The 10,921-nt window shown below is 40.0% G+C and overlaps 2 protein-coding genes across 2 annotated transcripts; both read right to left on the bottom strand.

The window, feature by feature from the left end:
• Nucleotides 1-5,251: 5,251 nt before the first annotated feature.
• Nucleotides 5,252-8,895, bottom strand: LOC140183169 (uncharacterized). Its single transcript, XM_072231190.1, has 7 exons — nucleotides 8,670-8,895; nucleotides 7,904-8,325; nucleotides 7,177-7,392; nucleotides 6,446-6,739; nucleotides 6,206-6,397; nucleotides 5,438-5,926; nucleotides 5,252-5,320 (listed from the first exon to the last, which is right to left on the bottom strand). Exons 1-7 carry the CDS (start codon nucleotides 8,893-8,895, stop codon nucleotides 5,252-5,254), a joined length of 1,908 nt encoding a protein of 635 aa, XP_072087291.1.
• Nucleotides 8,896-9,829: 934 nt separating this feature from the next.
• LOC140183170 (uncharacterized protein At4g02000-like) lies at nucleotides 9,830-10,366 on the bottom strand. The gene has a single exon (XM_072231191.1). It carries the CDS (start codon nucleotides 10,364-10,366, stop codon nucleotides 9,830-9,832), a length of 537 nt encoding a protein of 178 aa, XP_072087292.1.
• Between the last annotated feature and the right edge of the window lie 555 nt (nucleotides 10,367-10,921).

The following is a 10,921-nucleotide window of genomic DNA, read 5'->3' on the forward strand; positions in this document are numbered from 1 at the left end:
AAGCGGGCTAGCCCGCCAACCCGCCAATCCACCATAAAGCGGGGCGGGCTAGCATTTTGAACCCACTTTAGTTGGCGGGGCGGGCCGGTCTGCCCCGTTTATGAGGCGGGCCTAGGCGGGGCGGGGCGAGTTGGGACGGGCCGGCCCGCTTTGCCACCCCTATACACAGATTCATAAGATGAAGAACAAAAGTAATCCTTAAAACTGAATCAATACATAAATTAAAATAGAATAGTAATATTCTTAATCCATAAAAATAAACAGAGCTCCTAACCTTAACCAAGGAGGTTTAATGGCTCATGATTCAGAGAGAAAACTAGTCAAAATGTGAAAATGCGTAAAGGTCCAGATCCCCTGAAGGGCTGAATCTTTTCCCTTTTATATCTAATCTAATTTGATTTGAAAATAAAATAAAATAATAAATTCTAAAGCTAAAAGATTTGTTTGTAAATAAAAATAACTAAAATAAAATAAAATAGAACAAATAAAAGCTAAATCCAACTAAAGATGATCTTTTGGTATAGCATGATCCGTGTTGCTGGCGCTAAACACCAACTTCGGCGTTTAACGCCCGAGGGGACAGAAACGCTCCTTCCAATTCTGCCTTGCTGGCGCTAAACGCCAAGCTTGGGGTTTAGCGCCCTAGTGGGCAGAGAGCTCCCTTGTGTTTCTGAGTTGCTAGCGCTAAACGCCCATGTCCGCATTTAGCGCCAACTTGGCAGCTTCTAAACTCTTCTCTTTTTTTGCATACGAACTTTGCCAAACCGATCCAAACTTCACCTAAAATAATTAAAATACCAAAAGAAACTCAAAGTAGCATCCAAAGAGGTTTCAAACACTAAAATTCAATTAAGAATCATTAAATTCTAACTTAAAATAAACAAAAAATAAAGGGATGATGAAATTATATGGATTAAAACCAAGGAGAAAGGAAGATGAAATTATGAGGCTGAGATATAAGGGGGGTTTAGTAAACATAGTGGGTATGGATTGTGAAGGTGAAGGCAGACAAAGAGCAGGCAGACTGGCTATACTTTGGGACAACTCAATAAAAATAAATATTAGATCTATGTTAATTAATCATGTGGATATAGAGGTAAAAACCAAAGATTCAAAGCAGATTTGGAGGGCAACCGAGTTCTACAGATGTCCAGAGAATGAAAATAAACAACTGAGTTAGGAGCTTTTAACTTCCTTAGGGCAGAATTCCAACCAACCGTGGATAGTATTTGGTGACTTCAACCAAATAATGGCACAAATGGAAAAATTAGATGGAAATCCAGTTACTTATTTCCAAGTGTAAGGCTTCTGAGATGCAGTTCAGACTAACAAATTATTAGACTTTGGGTTTGTAGAACACTCATTTACATGGACAAATGGCCAAGCTAGGGAAGACAATATTCAAGAAAGACTCGATAGAGATTTAGCAATTATAGAGTGGAAAGAAGAGTTCCTGAAGACAATGGTTCATCACTTGAAAGGATTCAAATCGGACCATAGCCCGATCCTAGTAGACTTACTAAGGGAAAAAAGGAAGAAGAAAAAGGCACTACATAATATTTTATTCGAAGAAAGTTGGCTTACAAATGAAGCATGCAAGATTGTGAGAGAGGCGTGGAGCAATGCAAACATCCCTGTTAAGAGCAAGGTGGTAGCTTGTGGTAGTATATTAAACAAATGGGGTGAAGAGAACTTTGGTGATATACCTAAAAGTATCAAAATCCTTCAAAATAAACTACAACACCTAAACACCCTCAAACAAGAAAAAGACACAATCAAAAAAATAAAAGAGACCGAATTAGATTTGGATGAAGCCCTAAAAATAGAGATTTTGTGGCTCAAAGATCAAGAGTTGAATGGCTGAAATATGGAGACAAAAACTCTAAATGCTTCCACCAAAAGGCACCCCAAAAGAGAAAGAGGAATCAGGTGAAAAGAATTAAAGATAATGCAGGGTAGTCCATGAAGATGAAGGGAAGATAGACGAGGTGATTATTAGCTACTTTGAAGAGTTATTTGCCTCAGATGGAGTAAAAGATGCCCAGCAAATAGTAGACATAGTCAAAGGCAGAATTGACGAGCAAAAGGAGTTCTGGATAGAAATTTTACAGAAGAAGAAGAAGTGGAACATGCATTCAAACAGATGTACCCGACAAAAGCTCTAGGGCCAGATGGCATGCCAGCTCTCTTTTACCAAAAAATGTGAAAAATTGTTGGTAAGGATGTAACAAATACTGTCTTTAATATTTTGGATAGTAATGATAATCCTTCCTCTATTAATACTACTCATAGTTGCATGATCTCTAAGGTTAAAAATCCAAATCACACTAGAGAATTTAGACCTATATCTTTGTATAATGTTGTTTTCAAGCTTGTTACAAACATTTTGGCAAACAAACTCACATAAATCCTACCGAAAATATTAAGAAAATTCCAAAGCGCTTTTGTACAAGATAGACTAATTATAAACAACGATTTGGTGGCCTTTGAGATCTTCCATTTTATGAAAAAAAAAAGACGACGGAAAAAAAGGGCTATGTGGGAATCAAGCTAGACATGGCGAATGCTTATGATAGAATTGTATGGACTTTCTTAAAGGAAGTTTTGGCAGCTATGGAATTCCCGAAAAAGTGGATTAGCATCATCTGAAAGTGCATTTCAACAACATTTTTGGTCCTCATTAATGGAACTCCAAGCAAAGCCTTCAAGCCAAGTCGCGGACTCAGACAAGGAGACCCACTCTCTCCTTATCTCTTCGTGTTAGTGTGCGAAAATCCTATTGGAATTATTAATCAAGACACAGAATAGCAAGATGATAAGAGAAATTGAGGTAGCAAGACAAACCCCAAAAGTCAACCACCTCTTTTTTGCAGATGATAGTATTCTATTCACAAGGGCATCTAATCAAAACATTCTGGCAGTGAAAGAGATTCTTATTCTATTCCAAAAAGCTTTAGGCCAAAGAATTGACCTATAGAAGTCGAAAATCTCATTCAGTCGAAACGTGTCAACTACCAGACAGATTCTAATCCAATATTGGTTAAGGATAAAGATAGTGAGTCAACACTCTAAGTACTTGGGTCTGCCCACTCTCGTGGGAAGATCCAAAAACGAGATTTTCGATTTCTTACAAGAAAGAGTTTGGAAAAAGTTCAAGGGATGGAAGGAGAAATGCCTTTCCAGGGTTGAGAAAGAAACACTGATCAAAGCGGTAGCACAGTCCATTCCAACATACATAATGGGATACTTTCAAATTCTCACTAGTTTATGTCACTACCTTGATCCAATGATTCAAAAATTCTACTGGAAAAGTCACTACCTTAATAATTTTTTGTGGGAATTAGAGTGGTGGTTAGGGATTCAATAGACAACATAATGATGGCGGCCACATGCAAGGAAAACTTCTCTCTCCAAAGTCATGAGGTTTTTTTTTTTGGACATTGCCTTGGGCCAAAGAAATGACCCAGGCAAACAACCAGAACCAGTATTCGCCCCACGACCCGACCCCCTTGGTGCCCGACCCTAATAGTTTGTAAGGTAATCTTTCTCGACTTCAATCCATCAGAGCTTTGCCATTGTCGCCGGAGGCTCCCTTAAAAGTCCAAATACTTGATGCATGACGAAGCTCCTGGTGAAGGTTCCGCCGTGAAGCTCCAGCAATTGTGTTCGTGTTTACCGCTCTGCAGCTCCCTTTTAGCCAAGTCTTTGTTCGTGTTCTCCCCAATCATGTTACCCAACCTGGCATTGGACGAGCTCACCTTCCCCAATTTGCAGCTAAAGCTCCTTACCAGTACCTTATCCCATCCCTAGTGGCATATTCCTCGGCTACCTCTTCGACATCTGCTGCATCATTATCATCAGTCACAACCTGCTTATGATTAAGGCCACATGGTACTCAATCATTTTTGAGGGAATTAAAACTTTCACTGAATCATATATAAAGAAGTGCTAGATCAGATGACACGGCGGCACAAGGTAATGCCATCACCAACAGGGATTTGACAAATTTCAATTCTTTCATCACTAGCAAGGTGCTTGTTGAGATCCATCACATAACCACGAGAGTTCTTCACAAATCCATCATTGGTGCATGAGGTGGCTGAGCCACAGATCCAAACCATAGGGTGTGCTCCGAGATGCAGAAATCAGGCTTAGTCACTCTCCAGAATGGCACGAGCCAAACTGCCCAGCAACAAAGAACATAACACAAACCCTACCTTGCTCCTCAATTCCATCAATGCAAAATCTCGAATCAGATATCCAACAAAAAAGAGTACTGCACAAGATCTACCAAGGAGAGAAGAGAAACAACAAACATGGCATTCCACCCTTTCCCGACAAGGAAGGTACCAAAATCCACATCCAAAATGCCTCCAAACTTTCAACCTGCAAGCATAGTAATTCCCTGACTGATTTAATTTATACACAGCCAGTCCAAAACAAATATGCATGCTCATGATTTGTTTGCCAATTGCAGTGATATGTAGTGCTCTTCTTTCAAAATGTTCATGATGATTTGCGACTTGCACCTGAGCCAATTCTGTCGAAGAGAACCATCAGCAGTAAGCTTGGCTACTTCATGCGCTAAGGCATTCCCTTCTCTAGGCACCCAGGTAAACCCATAATTTGAGATATTTCACGCTAATTCCAAAATGTCGTCCAAAATAACTTGAATTTCTGCAATTGAGGCTTTTGATTTTAAAGCTTGGATGAGTATCAAACTGTCAGATTCAAAGATAATTCTTTCCAGTTAAAAGTTTTTAGCTATTATTAGTGCTTCCCTAACTGTTAATGCTTCCGCAGCTAAAGGAGAGGAAGCCGCAATTTTAGAGTTTGAGGCTGTGAGGAGGTTTCCAACATGGTCTCTGAATACTGCTGTTGTTGCTCCTCCAGAGAACACTTTGAGAAACGTTGCATCAACATTGCACTTAATCAATCCTGGTGGAGGCGGTCTCCAGGTAACCCTTCTAACTGTCCTCGTGTCATGAATAGAACTGATAGCTGGTTCTTCTGCGAAATTTGCAAATTCTGTTTCCATTTGTTTAGCGTTGTTAATTACTAGTAAAGGACTAGGTTTGGACCTCTGATGCACTGCTTGATTTCTTGCTTTCCACACCTCCCATGCCAAAAAAACCTACTCTGCTGCTACACAGTTCATAATCAGTTCCTGTGCCCCCTTCATATTTTTAAAAAGATCCATTACCCATTTTCCAAAAGATGAGACTGTATGGGCCGTAGGACAGCACTGAATTTAGGCTCCAAACCACGCAGCCCTTGTCCAAGGGCAGAGCAGCAGCGCATGCTCAGTGGACTCTGGTTCCTGCAAACAAATAGGACAGATAGGAGTGTTAGAGATTTTTTTATTATAAAGATTTTGGAAGACCGGTAAAATGTTATGCGAGTCCCGCCATAGAAAGGTTCTGATCTTTTAAGGCACTCTTAATTTCCAAATGTCTCTCCATAAGTCCTTGAAGTCATCACTAGTTGATGGGCTATTGTTATTATCAAGATGCTGCTCTTTCCTGGTAGCATGATATCCCGTTTTGATAGTGTACTTTCCATCTGGTTTAAGAGGCCAACTAAGTTTGTCTTCTATGCCAATAACACTCACCGGGGTTCTAATGATCTTCCCAACAGCATCTCCATCAAAATATTTCCTTAACTCGCTTATATTCCACCCCTGTCCTTCACTAATTAGCTCCTTTACAAACGTGACATCATCATTTATAACAACAGGACTCTTCTTCATGTTTAATATCCAATTATCATCCAAGATTCTCACTTTTTTTCCATTCCCAATCAACCATCTCCCATTTCTCAAAAGAAAATCCTTACCATGCACAATACTTTTCCAGATCCAAGATGCTCCCTTTCTTGCCTTAGTTACTTTAAAATCCTCATTCGAAAAATAGACAGCCTTAAGCACCTGAACCCAGACCGCATTAAGGCATTCGAAAACTCTCCATGCTTGTTTTGCCAAGTGTGCTAAATTTTGACTATAAAAATCCTTAAAACCAATTCCTCCATCCCTTTTGCTAGCACAAATTTTATCCTAATTCCTCAAATGGATACCCCTATCCTTACCAGTAGAGGCCCACCAAAATTTAGCCACTTTCTGACAAAGGCGGTGACAAAAACCTTTAGGAAAGAGGACGACATTCATAGCATAGGCAGGTATCGCTTGAATAACCGATTTGATGAGAACCTCCCTCCCAGACTGAGAAAGAAGTTTTTCTTTCCAACCGCAAAGCTTATCAGACACTCGCTCCTCAATCCACCTCAGAGCTTTATTCTTAGATCTGCCCCACTGAGCCGGAAGACCAAGGTACTTACCTGGTTGATCCCAAACAGGCAACCCTAAGATCTCTTCTATTTCTACTCTATTCCTGATCGGAACCTGATTGCCGAACATAATCCCAAACTTGTCAACATTTATTCATTGTACCAAGGCTTCTGTATACATATTTAAAACAGTAATGAGCTGATAAACTTCCTCCTCACTATCATTCGAGAAGATAATGCAATCATCGGCAAAGAGGAGATGAGAAATGGCTAGAGCAGTGGGAGCAATTCTAACACCAGAGATTCTACCCTCGTCTTTAGCCTTGTCCATAAGAATAGTAAAAACTTCAGCTGCTATGATAAACAAGTATGGCGAAAGGGGGTCTCCCTGCCTTAGCCCCCTCTGCGGCACAAAACTTCTTGACAAAACACCATTGATTTTAATTTTATAAGAAACCTGCGATACACATATCATAATCAACTTAACCCAGTGCAGATTAAACCCAAAAGCTTTTAGAGTTGCTTCTAGGAATGACCATTCAACCCTGTCATAGGCTTTATTCATATCAATCTTAACGGCTAAATTCCTGGAAGCATGCTGCCCTTTTTTATTTAAAGCATGAAACATTTCCTGCACTATTACCATGTTATCCTGAATGAGACGTCCCCCACAAAAGCACTCTGGATAGGTGAAACAATCGCATCTATTATTCTTCTAAGCCTAATAACCAACACCTTAGAAATGATCTTATATATAAAGTTACAACAGCTAATCGGTCGAAGCTGATTAAAAGTTTCTGGGTAATTAGTCTTAGGAACCAAAACTATAATAGTATCTCCGATGCTACTTAGTAGGACCCCTTCCTGAAAGAAATGCTTAACAACTTCACAAACCTCTTTCTCAATAATTGCCCAATGCTTTTGGAAAAAAATGCCATTTAATCCATCTGGACCCGATGTCTTAAGACTTCTAAGGCTGAAAGTAGCTTCTTTGATTTCCTGATCAGAAACCTCTTTCATTAGCTCTCGATTCATAACTTCAGTCACTCTAATAGGGATTTTGCTAATGCATTCAGACATAACAAGGTTGTCGAAAGCTTTAAAAAGATTCTGAAAATGAAGAACAGCCAGCTTAAGTATCTCATTCTCACCACATACTCATTCTCCACTAGTATCCTTTAATCTCTCAATCCTATTCCTGTCCCTTCGTTGGATGGTAGAAGCATGGAAAAAAGCAGTATTCTTGTCGCCAAACTTCAGCCATTTCACTCTAGATCTCTGACCCCAATACTTTTCCTCCTGCTTCCATAATCTAACAATATCCATTTTCAAATTACTAATTTCCTGTTGCTAAGTATCGGAGTATTCTCTTTCCTCTGCTAGCTTAAGGCTATGCATTTGTTTTTGTATTTCGACATCAGCCCTCTTAAAATTAATCTTGCTCCATTTGACCAATTCTTGCTTACAACTATTCATCCTTCGAGTTAAATTTGTCCAATAATCAACCGTACTATTACAAACACTATTCCATCCTCTCCTTATGATATTACCACAATCAGCATGATCAGCCCAAAAGGCCTCAAATTTAAAAGCATCTTCTCCTTATTCCCTTGGGTGTAACATTGAGAACTAAAGGCGTATAATCAGAGCTCATAGCTGGTAAAGCTGAAATGGTGGCATGTTGGAAAGCTCTTCGCCATTCCCAATTAGCAAGTACTCTATCTATCCTTTCTTTAGTAACAAAACCATTCCTTGGGTTACTAAACCATGTGAATTTAGTCCCTTGTAACTCGAAGTCCATGAGAGCATTCTTATCTACAAAACGCCTGAAAATGTCAATCTGACTAGTCGGCTTTGGATGCAACCCCACTTTCTCATGCTGAGCAATTACATCATTAAATTCCCCAATAAAAGCCCTCGGCACATGCAGATTATTATCTACACAAGTTAACTCATTCCATAACTCATTTCTTCTCTTAAAATCAGGATGGCCATAGACAAAAATTCCCTCCCAAACATTATTATTAACAGTGCTTATCTGAGCTTTAATAAAGTTTTCACACCAAGCATAAACATTAATAATTATATTATTACTTTTCCAAAAAAGACAGAGCCCTCCGGACAACCCCCGGGACTCGACACAAAATATATTATCAAAACCTAACTTTCTCCTAGTCCTAACATAGCTAAGATTACTAGCTTTAGTCTCCATAAGAAACAAAACAGACGGCCTGAGAGATTTACAAATACTTCTTAATTCAGACACTGTCAATGGGGCCACAATTCCACGACAGTTCCAGCTGACAACAATCATGGCTGCTGGTGGGGCGTGATAAGGCCCGCCTTTTCAGCCATAACTGATCCAGCAACATATTTGAACTTCTTACCTGATTTCTCCATTCTTAGCTGTTCATAATTCTCGAACTTGTCTACATAGACTGCTAGGCTGCTTGTATCCCTTGACCTTTTAGAGTTCAGATTCAGCCCCATATCAAAAGCCAGCTCCAACACATGTTGACTATCGTTCCTCTGCTCTGACCCAGCAGCAGTCTCCTCTTCCATTTGTTGCTGCTCCTCAGCTAGTTTGACGTAATACTCCTGCCCATTATCCATTCACTGAATCATGGTTCTACCGGCTGCAGTAACGATTCTCTTCATTTTTGGTTTATCTCTGTAGCTCCAGTCCTGCGCCATGCCTAACAATTCGTGCCTCCATCTCAGATTGCTTGCTGATTTCCGCATTGTCATGATGCTTAGTTTGGGCTTCTTTCTTGCCAAAAAGATTCTCTAATTCTTCGCTAATTGTTAGCTTTTTGGGATTCCCCCAAGCATCATCCTCTACTTGTTGGCACTGAAAACAATCCTCCATCTGCTTGGGCTCATCCAAACGTCCCTCATTCAGCCTTGTTCTGTTACCAAAAGGTTGGCACTCCTCGTTCTCCCCAACCTCAAGATGCTCCTGACGCCCCTTATGAATAATCTGAGAATGAAAAGGTCCAGAGGCCTCCTGCTCCATAGAAAACGTGGCATTGAGCCTAAATGCACAACTAACTTCACCTATCTCTTGGAGCTTATCATAACCTTTTCTGATGTCAGTTCTAGTGTTTGCAGATTTGTCACCCTTTCTCAAAGCTTCGTCTGCTTCAACATGCAGCCAAGATCCCTGGCTTTCCCCACCTAACGCCGTCTGTTGATCAGAATTTGCATTGAGATTTCTCAGAGGCCCTGTTTGTAGTCCCCTGCCCGTACTACTCTCTTCGTCCGAATGCTCCTTCATATGCTCCATTCTGGCGCGCTCCCCCTCACAATCCTGTTTAGCCTCAGTCCATTCCCTGTTAATTTCCTTCTCACCCTACTCTTTCCCCTTGGCTGAGATGGCCCTAGCTCGATTAACTCCTAAACCCAGCCCATACCTTGGTTGCATGTGGTCCCAGCTGGCTCCTATATTCCTTCTTGGTATGACCTAGGATTCCACAATTCAGACAATAACTGTCCTGTATCCTCTCATACTTGAAGTCCACCCAAAGAGTTTGATGATTCTGTGTCGCTAACCAGAAACCAGTTGCAGAGGATTGGTGATGTTCATTGTTACCCTCACTCTCAAGAACGTTCTCTGTAGTGTATCATTTAATCTGGGATTTTCTGTTTCCATCACAGTTCCTATTTTGTTACCAATAATTTCTGCTGTTTTCCTTGTTATATAATTGAGTGGAAGTCCATGTATTTGTACCCATAACTCCATATACCTGTGATCCACTTCATAGACTGAATCTCGTCCGTTCCATATCTGCAGATTAAGAATATGTCCACGAACGCTCCAGGGCTCTCCATTCCGTATTTGGATCCCTTTCCGCACATCTTTAAAGCTGATGAGCAGTTTGTTTCTGCCAACATCAGAAATGGCTACTCCTTCCGGATGGCCCCAAATTCCCAGAAGAGTTGCTCTGCAGGTGTTAAAGGTAACTTCTTTGTCCGAGAGAAACTTTCCTACCAAATTAAAATTTTCTGCAGCAAAACTGTCGTCCTCATGAGGGTTGATGGAAATAACTTTGCCTTCGATAGATTGCTCCTCATGGCAGGCCATATGTAGTATTGTGATAAAAAGAGAAAGAAGCTAAAAAGACAAGTTTGCACAAAGGGGTGAACAATAAACAAGTAAGCACAAAGCTGTTAATTCAGGGAAACACTCCATATGAGAGAAGAGTTCTCCATGAGAGAAAGAAGGCGGTTTCGTAAAGTCATGAGGTTGAACCCTTAGCTTGCTTAATGGGCCTCCAAAAGGACAAAGAATGTTTTTTTTTTTTAATTATCCTAGAAAGTCATAATGTGAAAGCCATAGAAAGTCTCAAGTCACAGAAAAGTTATAGTAGTTATTTTGGGAACTTTTATTTTTTTTTTTAATTATTCTAGAAAGTCATAATGTGAAAGCCATAGAAAGTCTCAAGTTACAGAGAAGTTATAGTAGTTATTTTGGGAACTTTTATCTTTGATTTTTTTTTTTTTTTGGTCATTCTCTTTGATTGTTTAATAGTAGCCAAGATCAGTGACTTTTTTCATGTGAAGAGGAGTAGTGAATTGACTCAATTCTTATTTACCAATCCAAATGTTGTGTAGATAGAAGATGCACCCCAAATATTTG

This window comes from Arachis hypogaea, chromosome 20 (assembly GCF_003086295.3).
Source record: "Arachis hypogaea cultivar Tifrunner chromosome 20, arahy.Tifrunner.gnm2.J5K5, whole genome shotgun sequence".
NCBI lineage: Eukaryota > Viridiplantae > Streptophyta > Magnoliopsida > Fabales > Fabaceae > Arachis > Arachis hypogaea.

What these genes read in the sequence shown, in the direction of transcription:
- LOC140183169 (XM_072231190.1), bottom strand. Translation starts at nt 8,895, where the DNA reads ATGGATAATGGGCAGGAGTATTACGTCAAACTAGCTGAGGAGCAGCAA. An exon ending in ATACGCCTTTAGTTCTCAAT is followed by an intron (nt 7,393 to 7,903) that starts GTTACACCCAAG and finishes CTTCATTTTCAG; the next exon opens with AATCTTTTTAAAGCTTTCGA. An exon ending in GAGACATTTGGAAATTAAGA is followed by an intron (nt 5,321 to 5,437) that starts GTGCCTTAAAAG and finishes ATTTGTTTGCAG; the next exon opens with GAACCAGAGTCCACTGAGCA.
- LOC140183170 (XM_072231191.1), bottom strand. Translation starts at nt 10,366, where the DNA reads ATGGCCTGCCATGAGGAGCAATCTATCGAAGGCAAAGTTATTTCCATC.